This window comes from Callionymus lyra, chromosome 11 (assembly GCF_982586985.1).
Source record: "Callionymus lyra chromosome 11, fCalLyr1.hap1.1, whole genome shotgun sequence".
NCBI classification, from domain to species: domain Eukaryota; kingdom Metazoa; phylum Chordata; class Actinopteri; order Syngnathiformes; family Callionymidae; genus Callionymus; species Callionymus lyra.
In genome coordinates, this window is record NC_141828.1 from 2551581 (window position 1) to 2577500 (window position 25920).

General features: G+C 40.6%; 4 protein-coding genes across 6 annotated transcripts in view; all 4 read right to left on the reverse strand.

The window, feature by feature from the left end:
* LOC148068914 (equilibrative nucleoside transporter 1-like) overlaps positions 1 to 1080 on the reverse strand; it is a 43769-nt gene extending 42689 nt beyond the window's left edge. The window contains exon 1 of the mRNA XM_087802594.1: positions 941 to 1080. The gene's annotated coding sequence lies outside the window, so the exon portion shown is untranslated. The remainder of the gene's footprint in view (positions 1 to 940) is intronic.
* A 4426-nt stretch (positions 1081 to 5506) lies between these two features.
* On the reverse strand, positions 5507 to 7568 carry LOC148068916 (uncharacterized). Its single transcript, XM_087802603.1, has 2 exons — positions 7334 to 7568; positions 5507 to 6543 (listed from the first exon to the last, which is right to left on the reverse strand). The coding sequence occupies exons 1-2, from the start codon at positions 7512 to 7514 to the stop codon at positions 5729 to 5731; spliced, it is 996 nt and encodes a 331-aa protein (XP_087658729.1). The 5' UTR covers positions 7515 to 7568; the 3' UTR covers positions 5507 to 5728.
* Positions 7569 to 8443: 875 nt separating this feature from the next.
* myoz1a (myozenin 1a) lies at positions 8444 to 17557 on the reverse strand. 2 transcript variants are annotated; one of them, XM_087802605.1, is made up of 6 exons: positions 17379 to 17557; positions 10796 to 10882; positions 10550 to 10737; positions 10224 to 10494; positions 9802 to 9967; positions 8444 to 8865 (listed from the first exon to the last, which is right to left on the reverse strand). In XM_087802605.1, exons 2-6 carry the CDS (start codon positions 10878 to 10880, stop codon positions 8634 to 8636), a joined length of 942 nt encoding a protein of 313 aa, XP_087658731.1. In that variant the 5' UTR covers positions 10881 to 10882; positions 17379 to 17557; the 3' UTR covers positions 8444 to 8633. The 2 variants fall into 2 exon arrangements, with proteins under 2 accessions (XP_087658731.1, XP_087658732.1); XM_087802606.1 differs by lacking the exon at positions 17379 to 17557 and adding an exon at positions 17072 to 17202.
* Positions 17558 to 21465: 3908 nt separating this feature from the next.
* The window catches only part of synpo2la (synaptopodin 2-like a), a 14488-nt gene continuing 10033 nt past the window's right edge, over positions 21466 to 25920 (reverse strand). The window contains exons 3-5 of one of the 2 annotated variants that reach the window (XR_015712987.1): positions 25412 to 25920; positions 22442 to 25023; positions 21466 to 22238 (exon numbers count right to left, since the gene is read on the reverse strand). The exon at positions 25412 to 25920 is cut by the window's right edge and continues 201 nt beyond it. Coding sequence is in view for 1 of the 2 variants with exons in the window: in XM_087802574.1 (XP_087658700.1) it covers positions 22523 to 25023; positions 25412 to 25920 (3010 nt within the window). In the remaining variant the exon portion in view is untranslated. Of the gene's footprint in view, positions 25024 to 25411 lie in introns of both variants that reach the window. The other variant, XM_087802574.1, reaches the window with a different exon arrangement.

A 25920-nucleotide genomic window follows, 5' to 3' on the forward strand; every position in this document is an offset into this window, starting at 1 on the left:
GAGAAGAAAAGTCACAACCATCTGTGAAAACATGATCCGTGAGAGTGAATCTATTCTGAGAGTCTTTCTTGCTGACCCCTGCAGAGCGACCCCTCACTCTCGTGACCCCGTTTCTATAGATCCGTCATCATTACAATTCAATAGGAATTATAACTTAAGAAGCAACATTGATTTAAATCTTAATTTTTTTCTTTTATGTGAGTTTTTGTTGCAAATATTTTTATATATACTTTTCTTTTTTTTTTTAATTTAAAGTGACTCACACGCACATGGTTTGTAACTTGTGACTAAAAGTAAACTTTTTTAATTAAATACATACAAAAATATAAAATATATAACAATAAAAAAATTTTAAAGATTTGTTTTGGCTGAAAAAAATAATTACACATAGAGTTTAATATTCAAATTCCAATAATAATTAAAGAATAACAATAAATAACATTAATATTTTTTAATTTATAGTCTTTTAAATTCAATGTAAATGTTGGTATATTAGAGTCAGACTCGACCAACAGAGCTCAGAGCTACTGATCGAACCTTCAGCCAATCATGCGACGAGCAGACGATCATGTGACTATAAAAATGAAACATTATTATTATTGACTTGCAGGACTTGAAACAATCATGAATAATATCAAGTGAAAGATTCTGATTTATTTCCAAACATCTGCCTGAGAATCTCAAGAACGAAACGACTGTAAATGATGAAGATGTTTCTATGTTTCATCTCAGATTCAAACTCTTGACGTTTCTCTTCACGACGACAACGAGACAAACTCTCGTCTCTTCGATGAAAGTCACAGAGAAGTCGCTCCAGCTCAGAGGATCTTCGTCTGACCTTGACCTTCTCAAAGGATTCCATTCATTCACCGTCATTCAAACCCTGAAGGCATCACAACGACCTTCACTGGTGTCCAACGAACATGAAGATCAAACTCACCGTCACAGGAGCAGCAGGAGGACGAGGAGGAGCAGGTTTGTGAGAGAAACCATAGTGTTCATCGCACTGGTGGAGAGACAGAGGGAGGAGAGAGAGGAGAGAGAGGAGGCGGAGGAGAGGGAAAAGGGGGGGATGAGGTGAGGGAGGAGAGGGAGGTGAGGGAGAGGTTGAGGAGAGAGAGGAGAGGGGGAGGAGGAGAGGGAGGTGAGGTAGGAGAGAGAGAGGAGAGAGAGGAGAGGGAGGAGGAGGAGGAGAAGGAGGCGAGGGAGGAGAAGGAAGAAGCGGAGGAGAGAGAGAAGAGGGAGGTGAGGGAGGAGAGACAGGAGAGGGAGGAGGGGGGATGAGGTGAGGGAGGAGAGGGAGGAGAAGGAAGAAGGAAGAAGAGGAGGAGAGAGAGAAGAGGGAGGTGAGGGAGGAGAGAGAGGAGAGTGAGGAGGGGAAGGAGAAGGAGGAGGAGGAGGGGGGATGAGGTGAGGGAGGAGAGGGAGGAGAAGGAAGAAGGAAGAAGAGGAGGAGAGAGAGAAGAGGGAGGTGAGGGAGGAGAGAGAGGAGAGTGAGGAGGGGAAGGAGAAGGAGGAGGAGGAGGGGGGATGAGGTGAGGGAGGAGAGGGAGGAGAAGGAAGAAGGAAGAAGAGGAGGAGAGAGAGAAGAGGGAGGTGAGGGAGGAGAGAGAGGAGAGTGAGGAGGGGAAGGAGAGGGAGGAGGAGGAGGAGAAAGGGAGGAGGAGGAGGAGAGCAGGAGGGAGACTAATTACCTCAACCATGTGCTTCTGTTTCATGGCCACAATAATCCTGGTGTAACGAGTCATGAGCTCAGAGACGACGACGAAGTTGAAATACATTTAGAAACATTTTAATCTGAAAACTGTGTTTTTTCTGCCCAACATTTATTTTATACATATATTTTGACAACTTCAAAATAGTGATTGAACAGATGTAGGAGGAAAAACTGATTTACAGATATATATACATATACATATACTACTGGTTTTAGCACCAACATACATTAAAGATCTAATCCAAACTTACCAAATTTACGATCCTTAAACTCTGATCTATTAGTTAAACCACAAATCTCTAAATGTAGATTTGGAGCCAGGGCCTTCAGTTTGTCAAGCCCCTCTGCTGTGGAACCAACTAGCAGCTTCAGTCCGGAGGGCAGACACCCTCTCTATGTTTAAACCTTACTTTTCGATAAAGCCTACAACTAACTTAACTGTTTATCTTTAGCTGCTATAACTAACTTAACTGTTTATCTTAGCTGCTATAACTAACTTAACTGTTTATCTTAGCTGCTATAACTAACTTAACTGTTTATCTTTAGCTGCTATAACTAACTTAACTGTTTATCTTTAGCTGCTATAACTAACTTAACTGTTTATCTTAGCTGCTATAACTAACTTAACTGTTTATCTTTAGCTGCTATAACTAACTTAATTGTTTATCTTAGCTGCTATAACTAACTTAACTGTTTATCTTTAGCTGCTATAACTAACCTAACTGTTTATCTTAGCTGCTATAACTAACTTAACTGTTTATCTTAGCTGCTATAACTAACTTAACTGTTTATCTTTAGATGCTATAACTAACGTAACTGTTTATCTTTAGCTGCTATAACTAACTTAACTGTTTATCTTTAGCTGCTATAACTAACTTAACTGTTTATCTTTAGATGCTATAACTAACGTAACTGTTTATCTTTAGCTGCTATAACTAACTTAACTGTTTATCTTTAGATGCTATAACTAACGTAACTGTTTATCTTTAGCTGCTATAACTAACTTAACTGTTTATCTTTAGATGCTATAACTAACGTAACTGTTTATCTTTAGCTGCTATAACTAACTTAACTGTTTATCTTTAGATGCTATAACTAACGTAACTGTTTATCTTTAGCTGCTATAACTAACTTAACTGTTTATCTTTAGATGCTATAACTAACGTAACTGTTTATCTTTAGCTGCTATAACTAACTTAACTGTTTATCTTTAGCTGCTATAACTAACTTAACTGTTTATCTTTAGATGCTATAACTAACGTAACTGTTTATCTTTAGCTGCTATAACTAACTTAACTGTTTATCTTAGCTGCTATAACTAACTTAACTGTTTATCTTAGCTGCTATAACTAACTTAACTGTTTATCTTTAGCTGCAATAACTAACTTAACTGTTTATCTTTAGATGCTATAACTAACCTAACTGTTTATCTTTAGCTGCTATAACTAACTTAACTGTTTATCTTAGCTGCTATAACTAACTTAACTGTTTATCTTAGCTGCTATAACTAACTTAACTGTTTATCTTTAGATGCTATAACTAACTTAACTGTTTATCTTTAGCTGCTATAACTAACTTAACTGTTTATCTTAGCTGCTATAACTAACTTAACTGTTTATCTTAGCTGCTATAACTAACTTAACTGTTTATCTTTAGCTGCTATAACTAACTTAACTGTTTATCTTAGCTGCTATAACTAACTTAACTGTTTATCTTAGCTGCTATAACTAACTTAACTGTTTATCTTTAGCTGCTATAACTAACTTAACTGTTTATCTTTAGCTGCTATAACTAACTTAACTATTTATCTTTAGCTGCTATAACTAACTTAACTGTTTATCTTAGCTGCTATAACTAACTTAACTGTTTATCTTAGCTGCTATAACTAACTTAACTGTTTATCTTTAGCTGCTATAACTAACTTAATTGTTTATCTTAGCTGCTATAACTAACCTAATTGTTTATCTTTAGCTGCTATAACTAACTTAACTGTTTATCTTTAGCTGCTATAGGCTGAGAATGCTGGAGAGTTTTAGACAGCAGCTCTGTATATCCTTCTTTTCTTCATTACATTCATCACCTGTTTAAACACCTTTTTATTTCTCTCAGGAGCTCCAGGACCTCCAGAGCTGCTGCTGATCCAGGATCTTCACCACGTCATCAGTTCTCTCCAGCACCTCCATGGACTCTCCTACACTCTCCTCTTTTTTTCTCACTGTATCCTCCCTCACTCCTCTCCTTATCCATCTGTCTACCCCCCCATCCTTCCTCCCAGCAGGTCAAAGCAGGAGGCCGTCAACAATGAGTCTGGTTCTGCTCGAGGTTTCTTCTAAAAGGAAGTTTTTCCTCGCCATCGTTTCGCTCATTGTTTTTCTTTCTCCACTATAGTCCTACTTCAACTGTCCTAAGATAACTTTCTTATAATAAGACACTTTAAATAAAATTGAATTGACCTTTTAAAATGATTTTTCTTTTCACGTCACATTTCCTGTGTTGAGACTCAAACTGAGAAGCTGAAGATGTTTTTCTTCGTCTCGATCCCATCAAACACACGATCGTCTTCACATTCGCTTCACGATTGTTGAGAAACCTCAGTGTTTGGAAGGAATTCCTGTGGATTTCTCGGCTCCGGCAGAGATTCCTGCTGGAAAATATGTTGTGAGTTCGACTCCCTTTTCTCTTCCCGAGTCTCTCGGCCAAGTTTGACTTGATTTGACTTCACGGAAGATTAACTTCTGGACCCGGAGGAACATTCTGTTCCAATAGGTGAAGCACGAGTCGACGAAACATCATCAGATTACGCGTCTATAAGAATCTCTGCGTCGCCCATTATGGCGTCAGGTGCTCGAGGCAGGAATGCTCGCCACGTGAGGAACTTCCCATGAGTCCGGAGCCGCTCGGCGCCTTTAGGTTCTGCTTGCGTAACCAGATTAGATGCTCAATTGTGGACCTTCAGGTCGTGAGTGACCGATTAACTCCGGAGCCTGAAGCCGTTTCCCAAAACACTGAGATTCCTGAACGACTCCCTCGTCTGAGAGACTCCCACAGCACCTGGGAGGCTCCAGACCTTCCAGGTCTTCGTGATCCCGACTTAACCCAAACACCCCGAATAAAAGGCTCACAGAAGTGTGTGAATTCCCTCTTAATCCTGATGATCCGTCATTATCCGGAAACATGGAAACTTCTGCACGTGACGTTAAAGAAACTGCTTTTTTTAATCGAATTATTCAACATTTGTAGACATGAAACATTTTTTAAATGTAAATATTTCCAGTTGCTGCTTCATTTATAAAAAGAAAGCTGTGACAGAGAGAATTAAAAGACGCTAAATTACGGCGCCATCTACAGTTCAAGCACGTGCATTACATGCATTAGACATTTAAATGAGATAAAAGTTAATTTAAGTCTTAACTTAAATTAAAAAATATGGTGAATTAATATTTCTTTACATTAAATATGCTTTGACACAATAGCATGTGAAGAAAATCTAATTTCACAAAGTCAATTTGAGAAAAGAAAAACCATAGAAGTGCATCAATAATGCTTTGAAAATGTTAAATCCTGTTTAATGTGTTTTAATATAACATTACGTTTCAAAACCAAAGTAATATTTTCACTGAAAAAATGTAGAACATTTTAACATAAAAATGACCGGAAATTAAATATAAATATAAAAACAGAATTTAATTCTAAAAATAAACATAATAGAAACAATTACTTGTTATAATTTAATTTCTTTTTATAAATATCATCAAATAATGAGCCTCTATTTAAAATGTGATAAATCATTAGAGTAGAAATACGTTTTTTAAGTTAAATCTGCTGAATGAAGACATTTTAAACAGTAAAACATGATTATAAAATTATGAAGCAACATTGTTTCCTTTCAAAGTCATCGCATTATTTATGCTCTTTAATACCAGACACTAGTACCTAACTGGATCTACAACGTTCAACCAAAATAAACGAGAAGAAAAACAACCCTTTATTATTTGTTTATTCTATTTTACGTCAGAGCGAAGAGTTTTTCCCAGCATGAGTCTTGAGGTGATACTTGAGATGTGCGCTCTGCAGAAATCCTCGTCCACAGACGGAGCAGCTGTGCGGTCTCTCTCCAGTGTGGTTCCGCATGTGTTTGGTCAGATGTCCGCTGTGAGTGAAACTTTTACAGCAGTAGGAGCAGCTGAAGGGTTTCTCTCCCGTGTGGATCCTCATGTGGATCTTCAAGTCTCCTTTGCGTCTGCACTCTTTCCCGCAGAAGTGGCAGCGATGTGGTTTCTCCCCGGTGTGACTGGCGACGTGAGCCGTCATGGCCGACGCGCTCTTGCACTGTTTGCCGCAGACGTGGCAGGACTTGGCGAGCCGGTGCGTCTCCAGGTGCGCTCGCAGATCCTCGCTGGAGTCGCCGCAGACGCCGCAGACGCCGCCCGACGCCGAGGCGTGGACTCGGAGCGCGTGGTTGAGCAGGTGTTGTTTGTAGGTGAAGGAAACGTCACAAACGCGGCAGTTGAAGAAGGAGACGGCGTCCAGCGGGCTGTGATCCGACGCGCTCTGTGGCGAAGGTCTCGGAGGTCGGGAGGACGGAAGATTCCCGGCTTGTGATCCCGGCAGATCTAGACACTGCAGCTCAGCCTCGCCGTGTGTCGGGGGAGTGAAGAGCGGCTTCACGTCCTCCTGCTGCTCACTGGACGCTCGAGGCACGAACACGGAGTCGTTCGACGCTCGACTTCCCCACGACGCCTCGTGTTCCTCCTTGATGAGCGGAGACGCCAACGCGTCACTTTCAACGCGCTGGTCGTCGTGAGGCTTTTCCTCTTCGAAAACATCTGGAGACACAAGTCACACCTGTTACAGCGACGCAGGTGCGTTCGTCGTGACGAGCCTTTTTCAACCTCCGTCGGTGTCAGGTTTGGAAACATGATCTCTTGAAATACACGTACAAACATTGAAATAAACTCATCATTTACTGAAATAAAAAATATTACAAACTCAAGAAAATAAATGACAATCTCTTGAATTTGACAAACTCTGAAACAAATGTTCCCGGAAAAGATTTCCTGAAATTAAATGTAGAAACTCTGTGAATAAACTACGAATTCCTGAACGTAATGGTAATATTTTCTGAATAAAATGTATAAACTCTCGTTACCTAAACATTTAATTCAGAGTTTGTTCATTTCATTTCAGACAATTATTGTTTGTTATTCTGTAATTTACTTCAAATGAAATGTAGAAACTCTGAAACAAATGCTCCTGAAAAATAAAAACAAAATAACAATTTCCTGATAATAATAATCATTTTCTGAATAAACTCCAATTATTTTTGTAGTTTTATTTTCAATTTTATTTCAGGAATTAAAAAAAAATTTGAAACTGCAGAAAATTACAATTTTAGGACATTTTTATTATCAGTTTGTAAATATTTTTCACAAAATTCAGAAATATTGTTCCAAGGTTTGTAAATGTTTGTACTTGTGGGCCACCGTACAAAACTCTATTGTAAATAAATAAGAGTTTTAAATAACGAGGACATTGTTGTTGTTTGTGTTTACAGCAGCAGGAGGACAACAGACCAATAGTAAGGGAATCATAGTTCATATCTGGAGACAAACAAACCTGAGGTCCTGTAAGGAGCCAAGTCCATCAGCAGCGAGCGCAGGCGCTTGATTTCTCTCTGAGACTCAGAAGCTTCTTCTTCATATTTCACCAGAGTTTGACCGAAGAATTCTGCGATTTCTTCCGCGGCGGCAGTTAAACGTTCCGTCACGAAGGCTCTGAGGACACGTGGACTCGACATGTTGTCTGAATATATCTGTTATGTGACGGTAATGGCAGCGAGAAGCTGCAGCGACGAGGTGTAGCTCAAGCTAACGAGCAGGAAGATGCTACGGAAGTGAAGCTCAGACGGTTGGTTGTCAGTCGTCTGCCCCCTGCTGGCCATGCATGGTAACTACGGACCTAAATAACAATCACCGGAAGATGATGATCGTTTTTTAATTAATATTTTATCCACTGGTTTATTTGTATTTTGTCAACTTGTGTTTTGTTTTCAAGCACATGTATTATAAGACACAGTGAAGTATCTTTAAATTGTATTACAAGAGGAAATGTATTTAATATCGTAATAAATGCATTGTATGCGACTTTAAACTACTAATATATACATATATAATTAAATTTACTATTGAAATAATTAATATTTAAAGTAATAATTAATTATTAAAGTAAATAATTAATAAGAGAATCAAGTCCTTCAGAAAACGCCTTGTAATACATTTATTATTTACTTATGTAGAGACTTTAATCTTATAATCAAATCAAATAAAAATGTATTTGAGTGGATGTAATACTTATAATACTTAAGTCTTATAATATGATTTAAAATAGGTTCAATAATAAACTGGAAGAGAAGATTATCAAGAATTTAAAATGATAATCAAAACAGGAAGTTACAAATAGAAACATGTGAACCGTGCGTTTAATGACTTTATTTATTAATAAAACTAACTTTCCTGACCAAGAAGTGACGTTTGATCTTTAACGTCTCACTTCTGGTCACATGTTTGTTCTTCTTCACCATGAACTCATTCCTTACCTCCTTGAATCCACCGTCAACATCTGAGCAGGCGAACCTCACACCGGGTCAGGCTGACCCAGCCAGAGAAGCTGTTGAATCTCTTGAGTGAATAAAAGTCTCGACACATGCAAGACTTTCTTCTCTTCAAGTCTTTATTCAGTGAGAGTCGGTGATTCACAGTGTTTAACTTCTTCTAATAAACAAACCTTCACACGATTCATCCTCCGTCACGTTTCTACGGCAACGTTTGAAAACTCTCTTCTAATGACCTTCATCTGACGTTCACTCTGTCGTTGCCTGTCAATCAAAACACTCGTGAAGACGTCGCTTCCGGTTCCTTCACAGCTCTTCGGTCTCGGCCTGGAAGCTCTCGCTGGTCTCCATGTGGAAGCCGCTGGGCTCGCCGCTGCACACCCAGCCGATGGGCGTGCGGTTGAAGGACGGCCTGCAGCCCACGTCGTGCTGGTAGACCACCGGCGGCTCCGGCTCCGGCTTCGCCGCCTCGGGGTCCGGCAGCTGGAATTTCAGTAACTGGTTGGCCTTCTCGAAGCCTCCGAAGGGAGTGGCGCTCCTGGTGTGGGAGAGCGAGGTCATGAGCGAGGTCATGAGCGAGGTCAGGAGCGAGGTCATGAGCGAGGTCAGGAGCGAGGTCATGAGCGAGGTCAGGAGCGAGGTCAGGAGCGAGGTCATGAGCGAGGTCAGGAGCGAGGTCACGAGCGAGGTCACAAGCGTGGTCAGGAGCGAGGACAGGAGCGAGGTCATGAGCAAGGTCATGAACGAGGTCATGAGCGAGTATGAATAAAGCTTTTCTATTCTATTCTATGAGTGAGGTCGTGAGCGAGGTCATGAGCGAGGTCATGAGCGAGGTCATGAGCGAGGTCATGAGCGAGGTCACGAGTGAGGTCGTGAGCGAGGTCGTGAGCGAGGTCATGAGCGAGGTCATGAGCGAGGTCATGAGCGAGGTCATGAGCGAGGTCATGAGCGAGTATGAGCAAGGTCATAAGCGAGGTCATGAGCGAGGTCATGAGCGAGTATGAGTGAGGTCATAAGCGAGGTCACGAGTGAGGTCATGAGCGAGGTCACAAGTGAGGTCATGAGCGAGTATGAGTGAGGTCGTGAGCGAGGTCATGAGCGAGGTCATGAGCGAGGTCATGAGCGAGTATGAGCAAGGTCATGAGCGAGGTCACGAGTGAGGTCATGAGCGAGGTCACGAGTGAGGTCATGAGCGAGGTCACGAGTGAGGTCATGAGCGAGGTCATGAGCGAGGTCATGAGCGAGTATGAGCAAGGTCATGAGCGAGGTCATGAGCAACTATGAGTGAGGTCACGAGCGAGGTCATGAGCGAGGTCATGAGCGAGGTCATGAGCAAGTATGAGTGAGGTCACGAGCGAGGTCATGAGCGAGTATGAGTGAAGTCATGAGCGAGTATGAGCGAGGTCATGAGCGAGTATGAGCAAGGTCATGAGCAAGGTCATGAGTGAGGTCATGAGCGAGCACGAGCTCTTACCTGTTGAAGCTCTTGTACTTGGGGTGATCCTTCTTCTGACCCGGCTCAGGCATCACAGACTTCAGCGTCGCAATCAGAACCTCGTCGCCCTTCATGGCCTTCTCCCAGGGAGAGACGTAGCCCTTGGAGTACGACTGCTTGGTGGCGCCGTCGTCGTGACCTCCTCCTGGAGACGAGAACATGTCCTTCACCTGGAGGTTCAACCTCTAACCACTATATATATATATATATATATATATATATATAATACAAACCCATCATTCTTATACAGTATTTTATCATGTATTATAAGCCAAATCTTTCAACGTGAATTTAAAAAGTAAATGAATATTTTAGAAGAACTTTTGTCAAAATGTTCTCATTGACTGTTTGTCTTCAGATCAATAATGATCTTGATTGAACTTGACTTGATGAGAACAAACCTTTGAGTGGAGACCATCCTTCTCCTTGATCTCCTCCTTCTCCTCCTGCTCCTCCTGCTCCTGCTGCTCCTCCTGCTCCTCCTGCTCCTCCTGCTCCTCCTGCTCCTCCACTCTTGCTCCCAGGCTTGGGAGGAGGCACCGGAGCTTCTCCCAGACGCAGCCCGGTGTAGCTCAGGTGTCCGGCCTGCTTGCTGACCAGGTGACCTCCCAGGGTTATCATCTGACCTCCAAACTCCCCCCCGAGAGCAGGAACCAGCTTCTGCAGCTGGTCCTGTGAGAAGAGACGAGATGAGACCCGGTCCAGCGTCCTCTGGTGGATCCCTCACCATGGAGTCGGAGCTGAAGATGTCAGGGTTGTTCTCGTGGATGAACTTCTCCACTCTCTTCTGCCTTATCTTGAACATCTTGGAGCCTCGGTTCTTCATCAGGGACAGTTCCTCCAGCATGATCTCCCGGGGGGTCCTGATCTTGGTTCCCAGGTCCAGCTCGGACGCCTCTGGATCTGCTTCACCCTCTAGATCAGTGGAACATTTTAATCATCACTTCTCACACTGTTGTCATCTGGTGCTCACCGTGTTGAGAGATGTGTGACAAGTCCGTGATGATCCTGGAGGGTTTTTTCCTCTTGCTCAGAGGAGCAGGTTTTCCCATCGGCATGACTGGAGTCAGAGACATGTCAATCATAGTCAGAGTTCTTTGTGATCAGTGTGTGTGTTGTTGTGGTGTGTGACTCTATTGTATCATCAGTGTGTGTTGTTGTGATGTGTGACTCTATTGTATCATCAGTGTGTGTTGTTGTGATGTGTGACTCTATTGTATCATCAGTGTGTGTGTGTGTTGTTGTGGTGTGTGACTCTATTGTATCATCAGTGTGTGTGTTGTTGTGATGTGTGACTCTATTGTATCATCAGTGTGTGTTGTTGTGATGTGTGACTCTATTGTATCATCAGTGTGTGTGTGTGTTGTTGTGGTGTGTGACTCTATTGTATCATCAGTGTGTGTTGTTGTGATGTGTGACTCTATTGTATCATCAGTGTGTGTGTGTTGTTGTGATGTGTGACTCTATTGTATCATCAGTGTGTGTGTTGTTGTGATGTGTGACTCTATTGTATCATCAGTGTGTGTGTTGTTGTGATGTGTGACTCTATTGTATCATCAGTGTGTGTGTTGTTGTGATGTGTGACTCTATTGTATCATCAGTGTGTGTGTGTGTTGTTGTGGTGTGTGACTCTATTGTATCATCAGTGTGTGTGTTGTTGTGATGTGTGACTCTATTGTATCATCAGTGTGTGTGTTGTTGTTGTGTGTGACTCTATTGTATCATCAGTGTGTGTGTGTGTTGTGATGTGTGACTCTATTGTATCATCAGTGTGTGTGTTGTTGTGATGTGTGACTCTATTGTATCATCAGTGTGTGTGTTGTTGTGATGTGTGACTCTATTGTATCATCAGTGTGTGTTGTTATGATGTGTGACTCTATTGTATCGTCAGTGTGTGTGTTGTTGTGATGTGTGACTCTATTGTATCATCAGTGTGTGTTGTTGTGATGTGTGACTCTATTGTATCATCAGTGTGTATGTGTTGTTGTGATGTGTGACTCTATTGTATCATCAGTGTGTGTGTTGTTGTGATGTGTGACTCTATTGTATCATCAGTGTGTGTGTTGCTGTGATGTGTGACTCTATTGTATCATCAGTGTGTGTGTTGTTGTGATGTGTGACTCTATTGTATCATCAGTGTGTGTGTTGTTGTGATGTGTGACTCTATTGTATCATCAGTGTGTGTGTGTTGTGATGTGTGACTCTATTGTATCATCAGTGTGTGTGTTGTTGTGATGTGTGACTCTATTGTATCATCAGTGTGTGTGTTGTTGTAGTGTGTGACTCTATTGTATCATCAGTGTGTGTTTGTACAAAACTCTCTTTTCATTGAAATATTGACATTAGAAAATGATCTTAAGCTCCGCCCACTGAAAACACTTTTTTTCTGGAGATTAAATCTTGTTGACCATAACCACACCCACTATATTGTGATAGGTCAAGCATGGAGGTTTGTCAAATCTCGTCATCAATGGTCTCCACCTCCAAGGGACTGGTTCTGTTGGATCTGTCCTCAGCCTTTGACACAGTTGAACCAGATCCTGCTGAGAAGACTGAGGGATGAAGACTGTCTGGGTCTGTGTTAGAATGGTTCTCATCTTACCTTTCTGGGCGCAGTTTTAGTGTATCTGTCAATCAAATGTGGTCTGAATCGGCAGATCTGATGTGTGGAGTCCCTCAAGGTTCTATTCTGGGTCCTTTATTGTTTTTGCTGTACTTGATTCCCCTCGGTAAAATCATTCAGAGATTTCCAGATGTTTCTTATCACATTTTTGCTGATGACATCCAGCTCTACTGCTCTGTTGATCCAACTGAGCTCCAGAGGCTGAACTTAGTCAATTGTTTGCTAGAAATCAAACAATGAGTGAAAACACTTTGCAGCTAAATGTGGACAAAACTGAAACTCTGGTGATTGTTGATGATAAGATTCCAGGGTTGAGTCAGTACTTGGGTGACTTAGGTCAGTCTGTCAAACTGAGCCTGAGAAACCTGGGTGTTGTATTTGATAAAGACATGTCTCTTGTTCAACACTGAAGAAAACTGACCAGAAACTGTTTCCTTCAACTGAGAAAAATCTCTAAACTTAGGAAAATGTTGTCGGAACATGATCTGGATCTTACAATCCATGTGTTTGTTTCTTCTCGTCTGGACTATTATAACAGTTTGTTTTCATGTCTAAACCAGAAGGATCTTCTCGCCTGCAGTTCATACAAAACTCAGCGAGAATTCTGAGCCGCTCTAGTAGAAGAACTCACATTTCTCCTTCAAACTCTTCAATGGCTTCCAGTTTCTTTCAGGATCATTTTAAAATTCTGGTTCTTACTTTCAGATCTATTCATGGTCAGACCTTCCATCAGTGATCTGATCCAGACTTACACCCCAGCTCGGGCTCTGAGGTCTGTGGATCAGAATCTACTGATGGTTCCACGCACACGGTTCAGGACCAGAGGAGAGAAATCCTTCCAGACTGTTGCTCCTAATATTTGGAACGATCTTCTCTCTCTTTGCGCTTGATGATCTACTGACTCCTTTAAGAAACATCTTAAGATGTTTCTATTTGTTCAGGCTTTTCCTTGATTTTCTGGAACTCCTGTTGTGTTATCAGTATTATCTTGATCTTTAAAATACATATTTTATTGAATATTGTTTTGATTGTTTAAGCGCTTTGTGACCCTGGTCTGGAAAAGTTCTATATAAATAAAATGACTTACTTACTTACAGCTGGAGGAGGAGTGAAGCCATTATTATGTCATAATGGACTCTCGTAACCTCTAGTTCGTCCAGATTTCAGAGCAACTTTTTAAGGAATAAGTGTAAAACAAGCTCATGATGAGAAGTTCCTGCTTTTTGAAGAACATTCACTAGATGACACCAGAGTTGATACTAGTTGATGTTTAATGACACCAGAGTTGATACTAGTTGATGTTTAATGACACCAGAGTTGATACTAGTTGATGTCTAATGACACCAGAGTTGATACTAGTTGATGTTTAATGACACCAGAGTTGATACTAGTTGATGTTTAATGACACCAGAGTTGATACTAGTTGATGTTTAATGACACCAGAGTTGATACTAGTTGATGTTTAATGACACCAGAGTCGATACTAGTTGATGTTTAATGACACCAGAGTTGATAACTAGTTGATGTTTAATGACACCATAGTTGATACTAGTTGATGTCTAATGACACCAGAGTTGATACTAGTTGATGTTTAATGACACCAGAGTTGATACTAGTTGATGTTTAATGACACCAGAGTTGATACTAGTTGATGTTTAATGACACCAGAGTTGATACTAGTTGATGTTTAATGACACCAGAGTTGATACTAGTTGATGTTTAATGACACCAGAGTCGATACTAGTTGATGTTTAATGACACCAGAGTCGATACTAGTTGATGTTTAATGACACCAGAGTTGATACTAGTTGATGTTTAATGACACCAGAGTCGATACTAGTTGATGTTTAATGACACCAGAGTCGATACTAGTTGATGTTTAATGACACCAGAGTTGATACTAGTTGATGTTTAATGACACCAGAGTTGATACTAGTTGATGTTTAATGACACCAGAGTAGATACTAGTTGATGTTTAATGACACCAGAGTAGATACTAGTTGATGTTTAATGACACCAGAGTTGATACTAGTTGATGTTTAATGACACCAGAGTCGATACTAGTTGATGTTTAATGACACCAGAGTTGATACTAGTTGATGTTTAATGACACCAGAGTTGATACTAGTTGATGTTTAATGACACCAGAGTAGATACTAGTTGATGTTTAATGACACCAGAGTTGATACTAGTTGATGTTTAATGACACCAGAGTAGATACTAGTTGATGTTTAATGACACCAGAGTTGATACTAGTTGATGTTTAATGACACCAGAGTAGATACTAGTTGATGTTTAATGACACCAGAGTTGATACTAGTTGATGTTTAATGACACCAGAGTTGATACTAGTTGATGTTTAATGACACCAGAGTTGATACTAGTTGATGTTTAATGACACCAGAGTCGATACTAGTTGATGTTTAATGACACCAGAGTTGATAACTAGTTGATGTTTAATGACACCATAGTTGATACTAGTTGATGTCTAATGACACCAGAGTTGATACTAGTTGATGTTTAATGACACCAGAGTTGATACTAGTTGATGTTTAATGACACCAGAGTTGATACTAGTTGATGTTTAATGACACCAGAGTAGATACTAGTTGATGTTTAATGACACCAGAGTAGATACTAGTTGATGTTTAATGACACCAGAGTCGATACTAGTTGATGTTTAATGACACCAGAGTTGATACTAGTTGATGTTTAATGACACCAGAGTCGATACTAGTTGATGTTTAATGACACCAGAGTTGATACTAGTTGATGTTTAATGACACCAGAGTTGATACTAGTTGATGTTTAATGACACCAGAGTTGATACTAGTTGATGTTTAATGACACCAGAGTCGATACTAGTTGATGTTTAATGACACCAGAGTAGATACTAGTTGATGTTTAATGACACCAGAGTCGATACTAGTTGATGTTTAATGACACCAGAGTTGATACTAGTTGATGTTTAATGACACCAGAGTCGATACTAGTTGATGTTTAATGACACCAGAGTTGATACTAGTTGATGTTTAATGACACCAGAGTTGATACTAGTTGATGTTTAATGACACCAGAGTAGATACTAGTTGATGTTTAATGACACCAGAGTTGATACTAGTTGATGTTTAATGACACCAGAGTTGATACTAGTTGATGTTTAATGACACCAGAGTTGATACTAGTTGATGTTTAATGAGACCAGAGTTGATACTAGTTGATGTTTAATGACACCAGAGTTGATACTAGTTGATGTTTAATGACACCAGAGTTGATACTAGTTGATGTTTAATGACACCAGAGTCGATACCAGTTGATGTTTAATATTTTCTTTTCATTCTTTGAGGCTCAATTTATCTGAATTATCTCAGAGTTTGTCCTTTTTTCACTGAACAAATTTCTTTACTTCAACATCAGTTCTACTCTTATTGTTGACGTCCGAGGAACAGAGATGATCCTTATTTTAATCAATCTTATCTTTTATAATATCACCTCATCAAAACGAACAATAATCTACTTTTATTTTAAGCCAATCATTCAGTAGTCCACACTTGGCGGGCAGGATTTGGCCCACGGGCCACATGTGTCTTAAGTATCTCATGATTAAATGAATGAACATTAAATTCAAGGTCGTTGAAGTCGATTTAAAGCTGCATTCATGTTGTTCTCAAACCATATTCGCTGTAAACACCAACAATTAATCAAAGTCTAACGAATGAGACGAAGCGTCATCAGAACCTGCTCATGTCTCTTGATGTCAGCGACACCAGATTCTTCACATGCGTCAATCATCTCGTTGTGTTACGAGACACGAGATACGTTTCAGGCGAACACAAACTCTGTGGCGTGTTTGAATGTCATCAGAATATCAAGTCCATCAGGTTTTATCAAGAGGTCGAGACGATTCTCTGGAGCAGCTGCCTGGTTTCTCCTCAGACTCCTTCAACATTTAAATCGACATCTCTGTGTCGTTGGTGACAAACACACGATGATCTACACAACAGACGCACACAAACTGGAAGATGAAATGTTTGTTTCATCTCAAAAAATTCTAAATCAATTAAAACATGGTCTTGACGACACGTTTTGATCTTCAGACTCAAGAAAGTCTACGAAGGAACTTCTTCTGAGACGAGAACGAAGGTTTTGAAGGTTTGTGTCGTTCTTGTGTCGTTGACTCGTGTGGCCTCTCACTGCTGCTGCCGCTCACACGTCATCTCATTTCAAACCTGACTTTGTGAAAAATCATCAGAGCTTTAAAAATGTCTTGTGATGTCAGTGGCTCTTGAGCAAGGGTTCGATTCCTGCTCAGAGAGTAAAGTTCACTCTGAGCATCACAACATTGAGTTCTGCTGATTTTCTTTTTGCTGTTTCTTACAACGTCTTTTACTTCACGAAAAGCCTCAAAATAAAGCAGCTATTTGTCACATAAGTTTTGGTCTCGTTGATGCATCGTTCAACCTTGTCTGGACCTTCTCTCTCTCTCTCTCTTTGAACTGGCAAAACATCACATCTTCAGCCTGTAACTCAACACACCGCGTCTATTTTTGAAAGACATTTCCAGCCAAGACATTTTCCCGACGCGTTGTGGCGTCATCGGCGTATCGAATGATTCCGAGGACGCACCTGAGCGAGACAATCCGGGTCGCGGCGGACGCTCGCCGTGTGTCGACGTCGGCTCGGACACGACGACACGTCGACGCCGGACTTTAGCTTTAAGTCCTCGTGAATGTCGGGAACGTTTGGCTCTTATTTTCAGGATGGACCCATATCAGGGTCTGATGACACCGAATATAAAACACAACACCCTGAAGAGTCAGCAGCACATTCTCGGCCTCGGCCCGCTTTGAGAAGTCGGACCGTAATAAACACTCGGACTCGTTGGAAACATAAATCATTCCTCATTAAAAAGACACTTTCATGCAAAACTCACCGGCTCAGTTGGAGGTCGACTGGAGACACGAACTATAAATATCGGCGGAGAGAAGAAGGGCTGATCCTGCTCGCCACTTTACAAATCCCTCAATGTCTCGACACCTACGATGGCGGGATCCGGGGAAGTGCAGACCCTCACGGGGGGCTGGGGCTGTGGGTGGCAGCAGTGTTGGGGTGAGGATGAGGGGGAGGAGGGTGATTTTTGAGGCACTTGAGCAGGGATCAGGAGTGGAGGCGTCTCTGTTGGCCGACCCAAAGTGCTGACGGGTCGTATCAAGGGAACAGAATCATTCTCACAGATGGTTCTGATGTCTATATTTAGAGTCCCCGGAAGAGGAATCGGTCGGACCGTAACCTCACAGGAGTTCAGGGTGTGTTGCAGAGACGTGAGAGCGTTGACACTCCTGGTGTCGCTTTACAGCTGTTGTTTCAGAGTTTGTGATAAAAGTTACACACGTTTGCTGATGAAACTATAACGATTGCAACTTAAACGGACACACACATTTTGTTGTTTTAGCATAATGCTTTGCCGCCCAGCCAACCAATCACAGATGTAGAATTTAAATACAGTATTGTATCGACCTATCAGACGGCACTTCATAGATCAGTGTGTAGAAAGGCATCATGGGAGTTTTGTTGGGACCATAAGTGAGGTGTGTGTTGTAGTTATTGTCTCCCACTGAGCTGTGTGTGTTGATCTGTTTGTAATAGTGAGAGCATTAACAAGTTGTTTTGATGTTCCTGACAGTAGTAGTGTGTAGTAGTACAGTAGTACAGTAGTACATTAGAATATGAAGTACTGTGTGAAGATAACAGTCCACGTTACAATCAGACGTCAGTTTAAGTGATCATTTCCTCATGAAGTTCATTTTAACTTTATGACTATTAACTTGGACAAGAATTTTGAACTTGATGTGGTTTATTTATACCAAGTTCAAGAGGTCAACGAGCTGTAAATCACTTACGTGCTCATGTCAGGAAACACATGTGTGGTTCATCTCAGACAAAAACAATCAAACATAGACGAGATATTAGTGAAGATCACGTTCTTAAAAAGAGAAATGAACAATATTCTTATAAATAAATAATATTCTTATAAATAAATAATGTTCTTATAAATAAATAATATTCTTATAAATAAATAATGTTCTTATAAATAAATAATATTCTTATAAATAAATAATATTCTTATAAATAAATAATATTCCTATTAATAAATAATATACTTATAAATAAATAATGTTCAAATAAAAAAATAATATTCTTATAAATAAATAATATTCTTATAAATAAATAATGTTCAAATAAATAAATAATATTCTTATAAATAAATAATGTTCTTATAAATAAATAATGTTCTTAAAAATAAAAAATACTCTTATAAATAAATAATGTTCTTATAAATAAATAATATTCTTATAAATAAATAATGTTCTTATAAATAAATAATATTCTTATAAATAAATAATATTCTCATAAATAAACAATATTCTTATAAATAAATAATATTCTTATAAATTAACATTATTTTTATACATAAATAATATTCTTATAAATAAGTAATGTTCAAATAAATAAATAATATTCTTATAAATAAATAATGTTCTCATAAATAAATAATATTCTTATAAATAAATAATATTCTTATAAATAAATAATATTCCTATAAATAAATAATATACTTATAAATAAATAATGTTCAAATAAAAAAATAATATTCTTATAAATAAATAATATTCTTATAAATAAATAATATTCTTATAAATAAATAATGTTCAAATAAATAAATAATATTCTTATAAATAAATAATATTCTTATAAATAAATAATGTTCTTATATATAAATAATATTATTATAAATAAATAATATTCTTATAAATAAATGATGTTCAAATAAATAAATAATATTCTTATAAATAAATAATATTCTTATAAATAAATAATGTTCAAATAAATAAATAATATTCTTATAAATAAATAATATTCTTATAAATAAATAATGTTCAAATAAATAAATAATATTCTTATAAATAAATAATATTCTTATAAATAAATAATGTTCTTATAAATAAATAACGTTCTTATAAAAAACCTACATTAAAAAGAATAATTGACCTTGAAATAAGAAACTCTGCAGACGACGATGGTTTCGTCTGATGATCTAATTTAGCTCAAGTTAAATCAGAACCTTGACTATAGTTGACTTGGCAATGAATCTGCTTTCATTATAAATACTCTTTTTGCTTGTTAATATATTTAGACTCCGGCGCTGGAACATCAGTGCTGCTGCATCATGACAAGATGGTTCGAATCCTGTTTGATGCAAACTTATGCCTTTTCTTAGAAGAGTTAGTATTTTATCCATGTCTGTGTTTTTTAAATAGTGTTGCTATTTCTGTCGATACATATAAAACCTACTTTATTTATGACTATAGCGCCACTCAGTGGTTATTGTCTGGAGTTACTACCAACCTTGGCCCACATTTTCATTTGGTGTCTCCTCAGGATCAGCATGAAGTTCATCTGTCCTAGAAGTTCAACCTCAGCCGGACTGTTTGTTCTGGATTCAACGAGTTCTGCAGCAGAACCAGCAGAGACAACAATCCTTCTCTTACGTTTGTGTTCATGATCCGCGGAAAGTTTGAAAACATTTACAGGTTTGAAAGTTTACGAAAAAAATCAGATATAATATATAAATATATTATGTTGTTCTTAAGTTATTACTTTATAAACTTCTCTCCCGTCTGAAGTCTCGCAGAACGATACGTGAACCGAGCCCGTTGTGATGTCATAATGATCCTCCAGCTCTAATCCACCCACGTATTATTGTTGCGCCACCTCGTTGCTAACAGTTAGCTGCTAACAGTTAGCTGCTCACAAACGCGTTTTCTTGGTTGCAAAAAGAGGAAAAATGAGACGCAGTAAGTGAAGCGCAACGAAGTAATGTCGGCAAAGTTTGGTGTAGCATTCATTTATACTGACAACAACGATATTTACGAAGCTGTTAAACACAAAACCTTCATGTTCAGCGTGAAACAAAATCCTCTTTATTTAAACCTAGTGAGAGTTCCTTCTGCTCGTTGTTATTGTTGTAATGTTCAAGCAGCAAACTTTATTTTTAATATTATTTTTTTATACCACCGTGCGCTGTAGGAAACGAGTTTCACGGCTGAGATAGAAATGTCCTACATTATATATGCCCCTGAATGCACCTCGTGTCTCATCATACATCCAGCTTGAAAAGAAATACTTTTCATTCAGACATTCAACCATTACCTTCAACTTTGTACACTTCTCTCCGGCGATGACAGCTATGAACGTCCAGATCTTCGAGGACAATACTTGACGAGAACGTGCTCGAAACCTACTTAACCCTAACCCTAACCCTAACCCTAACCCTAACCCTAACCCTAACCCTAACCCTAACCCTAACCCTAACCCTAACCTACTACCGATTATTTATAGGAATTCAACGACTAATCCTGGCTGGTCTGCATCACAATGAGAATGTTGGACGAACTCAAGGGTACCTCGGGACTCGAGGGTACAACAGGTACTGGATCTTTTCTCAAGTAAAAGAAAGGCCAAGGAACTGTCAAGGCCGTGAAGGAAGAACCAACTTGAGGTAACGTCGTGCAATAAAGAAACAAGCGATTCTATGCGATGTGAGGTCAAACGACAGGAGACTACATGTCCCATGAGCACTTGCTAAACGTGGCAAAAGTTGCCATGTCCTGGTTTGTAGCAGTTGATGAATGTTCTGTGTCCAGAACTTTTTCATGTTCCATCAAGAACTTTTACAGTGAAAATAAAAATCATACAAAACACCTGAAGTCACGGTTTATGAGTCATTCAACTCATTTTATTTTAGTTAAAATAAGTTATTTTAGTACAAAAATATTAAAGTATCCAAAAATACCCAGAGCTGAATCAAAATGATTGTTTTAATGATGTTTAAAATGTTTGTTGTTGTTGTTTATAGTTCCTGATACTGATGAGCTGATTATTTTTAATGACAACAATGTGATTTTATTTTGTATGGTGAAAAAAAACACATTTCAGACGAAAAAAGCTTTGAAGTCTAGTTTTATTGCTCTAAATGTTCATTATAAATACAACCACTGATGTTTTATCACAAACACTTTTCACACATCTACAGTCAGGCCATGCATGGAAATGCTTCGTTTTACTTCATTCACTCTAAAACTTTGAATAGTAACTTTCAAGAAATAAAATACTCTTCAATATATTATCTGAAATTATACACAATAAGAAAATATCTTTCTGACTTTCTCTGATGATCAAAACACCAGTTCCAAATAACTTTTCATGAAGTTTAACCATCATGTGCGACTAATTCTTTCTTTTTGATAAAATGTGGAGAAAACTAAGCTCCTCCCCTTTTGCTTTCTTTTCTCTGCCGTCCCTCATCTTGCTCCGTTTACTGTTTTCTTTCTTCTACAATCCTGGCATTTCAACCAAACAAATCACATCGTGACCATTCATCGTCAAATGTTAGTTCATCCTCGTCCAAAACCCTCTGACTGACCTTAGATTATTGTCATGGCAACCATTTCTGCTTTGATGCAAATCTTTAATAACTCACGATACACACACTTTCACGAGTGTCGTTTGTTTAATACAAATGAAAGTCAAACATATGTTGCAAAGATCGAGCTGAAGCTGAGAGGCTGAAACAAAACGTCCAAACAAAAGAGTGCACGTTACATGTAATAACACCTGGACGCGACCCTCAGATGGTCACGTGATGGTTGGAAGAGTCTCAGGAGAAACCAGGCAGCTGCTCCAGGCCAGTCGGGAATCGTCTCAACCTCTTGATAAAACCACATGACGTGCGCTGAAATATCAAGATTATGTGAAATACACCAAATCAGACCAAATAAAAAAGTGTGGACCAGGAACCTGTGAATGTCATTACTAGACTAGTGTGTATTCACCCACATTATTGAGGCCATATACAGATTAAATATATATATATATATATATATATATACTTGGGATTCAAACTGGGGGTTGTCAAAATACTTTTATTTTACTTACTTTGAATTCTGAAAATATTGTTTTCGAATTAAAATGCACTTGTTTCAGTGCGAAGTGTGGCTGTGAGATGATTCCGACACTTTACAAGGCGCCCGGTCTCCAGACTCCAGGCTGAACACCAGCCTTGGTGGCAACAAAACGTGGTTTTGGCGCCTGAACAGAATGGGTCCTGAGAGGAGGCAGCGACGAGAGGAAGCTGAGCTCAGGGGCACTCTGGAACTGCTTGGCTGACTGGAGCCCGCTGTTGTATGGAGTATACGGTGTTGGACCAGCAGGCATCAGAGGATTGTGTACGGAGGGACTTGAGAATTTTGGGAGACACGGGAGCCCACTGTTTGGGCCTGAAAAAGCTGGGGCGCTGACTGGTGCTGTTGCCGACGTGGATGATAACCTTGGGGTGAAAAGATCAGCAGGTGGGGAATTGCTTCCGGAGAAGTTAATGCGTTCGCCGAGGGTGGTAGCTGAACGTGGTGCGATAACCTTCGGAGCCAGAGTAGGTGCTGACATTGGAGTAGGTGTTGAGAATCGTTTGATCTCATAGGTGCGAGCTGTTTTAACTGGCACCTGCTTAGGTGTAGTCAAAGAGCTGCCAACCATTCTTGAATACTCTCCATGGTGGTGCCCCTGGGCTTGATAGTTAGCCGTTGGTGACAAACCAGCTGCGCTTCCTCCGAAGTTAAACATGGCTGAATTGAGCTGGTAAGGTTGCCTTCTCATGAAATCTATAGCTTTGATTCCCTCACGTTGGGGTCCTCCCCTGCCACTGCTGTCTGGCCGGCCCGTATTTCTTTGAGGTCCCGTTGGTATGGAAGGAGCCAGTAATGGATTATAGCCAATTGGTGGTGGAGCTCGAACATTCGGAGAGTATTTCCATTGTGACGGATAAGAAGAACTGGATGAAGTATCAAGTTGGCCAGAACTGTATGATGTCACCTCCTGCTGGTAGGGTGTCTCAGGTGGGGTGTCTACAACAAACATGCCCATGCGGTTCTGTCTGCGAGCAAAAAGCTGAGCACCCTTCCCACCTGCTTGGATCATTTGTGGAGCCTCATGGATAACTCTTGGCTTAGGTGCCACAGGTGGAGGGAACCTGCCTGCACCGACCTCGCCGTAGCTTTCATCTTCTGCACCATCATACATGCCTTCATGGGGAGGTTGGCTCGACTTGTAGCGACTAAATCTTTCATCAAGGTTTTGGACCATGCACAACAAGTCAGGATTCGGAGAGTTTTTCTTAACTTCAGGTATAACGAACATAGGCTTCGGTTTTCCACCTCGTTTTCGAGCCTCAAGTAAAATTCCAGTACGTCCTGTAGACCCAGGAACAGGAGTCGGGGCAACTTCCTCTTGCTGGTTAACTACTGTAACTGGAGCTACTGCTGACAATGAATGCTGAGGTGGAGGTAGCTGAGCAACTGACATCTGAACTTGAGGAGGAACAGGGGAAATAAATTGTGCTGAGCCGGGCAACTGTGGCACTGGTTGAACAGGAGATCTAACCATTGGTTGCTGCGCAACTAGGGGCGCTGAAGGTAAAGAAAACTGAGGAACAGTTGCAAACTGAGCCTGATGTGCTGTTGTTGCCTGATGTGTTGTACGGACAGTATCTACTGACGAAGAGATAGCCGGAGCATGGAAAGTGACTTGAGCCTCAGGTGGTCGAGCAAACGAAGCTGGAGGCAGAGAAGGAGGCACGTTCATTGGCACATATGGTTGCTGGTAAAACATATTTGCAGGTTGTTCTTGAGAGGTGTGGAACGCCGGTTGCACAACAGCGGCTGACGCTGGTCGCTGTGCTGTCCTTGTGACGGGTGGCCTGAACGTTACAGGCGCGGTGGAGGCTCGGATGCTAATGAAGCCGGGCGTGAAGGGACGAGCCGTTCTGTTGAGAACATTGCTAGCAGGGAGCTCTGGCACTGGTGTCTCTGAAGGTGAGCTATGTGCCTTAATAACTGTTACAGGAGCAGTGGATATTTTAGGTGCAACTGGTGGTGGTACTGCCATATTGCCAACAGAACTAGGAGTTTGAGATGGCTCTGTGGCTGCCGGCATGTGCTGCGGCATCACATCCGAGTGAAACGCTGGATTGTGCTCGAGCACAAACTGTGGAGATGTCAGGGGTTGTGTTTCCTCCGCCTTCTTAGCATGTTCAGCTGCCCTCTTTCTTTGCTGCTCAAATAGTTTGGCACCTTTTCCCGCAGTGTCACTTAACCCTGGACTTGGTGCGTCCTCTGCCCCATCGCCGCGACCCCCCATGCCTGCAGTCGCCCTTTTCTCTAACATATCGATATATTCGCTGTCCCATGTCGGGTCGGGGGCGGACGAGAAGCCATCTTCATCAAACTCTGACTCGCTTCCTGGAAACACTCCGTCCTCCTCCTGTGAATCCAAGCATCTGTCCTCGTCAACGCTGCCGAAGCTCGTCAGAGTGTATTTCTTGGAGCGTTGACGCCTCTTCTTGAACATCAGCACTCCCTTTGAGTGAGGGTTCGGTGCATCTGTTAGCAGAGATGCTATTGTTCGGCACTTGCTTCTCGCCTCCTTTACATGTTTATCCTGTGGTGTGTCTCCTCGATTCAGTTCTGTGGGATGTAGAAAAGAACAATTATTGGTACTTTATTATCGTTCAAGATGGTCACGAGCTTCTCTGTATTAATAGAATCAAGTCATTTCTTGTGGATTCTTGGAAAATTGCCTAAAAGTGTTAAAGGATGAAATCTGTGCACAGTTTAAGATCTCAAAAACTTGGCACCGGTCAGGAAACAAGAGCCTTGTTGTGATATATTTAATTTCAGCAAGATCACATTTACTATTTGATGCTCCTCATTATATTTCCACCTGTTCACCAACATCTATTTTGGAACCTTTGGGTCTTAAGGTTTTTTCAAGATTCTAAAAATACATTTTCTATATTTCTCATAAATTCTACAACAGTTCAGACTTCAGTGCTACTTCATATGCAAGACTTACTGGCTTGTTTCGCTTTCTCCATGTAGGTTGTCGTGAGCTCTTCATCGATGGGTTTACTAAGAGGGCCAACCATGGGTACCATCTGACTGCGGGAGCTCAGCATCAGGGCCTCTTTGGCCCTTTCAGGCGACACCAGGGGCACATTAGATGGTTCCAGGAATCCACTGTCTTCTTCTTGAACCACGTCACGCGGGCCCTGGTCGTCTGCCGAGGAGATGATGGAGGAAGTCTCTGTGGACGTCTGAGAGGACCACATTCCAGGACCATGTGGCTGATAAATGACCTCCCTTCTGGCCACGCCCGGTAGCCCAACACCCCCGTTCGCAGCCCCTTTATCTAACAGAGTGTGGTAGACACGTGCATCGGGAGCGCTGTCGTAACCACTCATCTCCGAGGTCTCTCCGCCCTCAGGCGAGGTACGTCCTGACGGTTTCCCGGGGTTGGAGTTGCTCGGACTGCGTCGTTTCTGTCGCCGCTGTCTTTCGTAGCCCGCCACGTCTGCATCGCTG

Bases quoted from the DNA above. Each gene is read 5' to 3' on its own strand.
- myoz1a (XM_087802605.1), bottom strand. From the start codon at position 10,880: ATGCCGATGGGAAAACCTGCTCCTCTGAGCAAGAGGAAAAAACCCTCC. The intron at 10,495-10,549 runs GTGAGGGATCCA...CTCTTCTCACAG, and splicing joins TCTTCAGCTCCGACTCCATG to GACCAGCTGCAGAAGCTGGT. The intron at 9,968-10,223 runs GTTTGTTCTCAT...TCTCGTCTCCAG, and splicing joins AGGATGGTCTCCACTCAAAG to GAGGAGGTCACGACGACGGC.
- LOC148068916 (XM_087802603.1), bottom strand. From the start codon at position 7,514: ATGTCGAGTCCACGTGTCCTCAGAGCCTTCGTGACGGAACGTTTAACT. The intron at 6,544-7,333 runs GTTTGTTTGTCT...TTGTGTCTCCAG, and splicing joins GGCTCCTTACAGGACCTCAG to ATGTTTTCGAAGAGGAAAAG.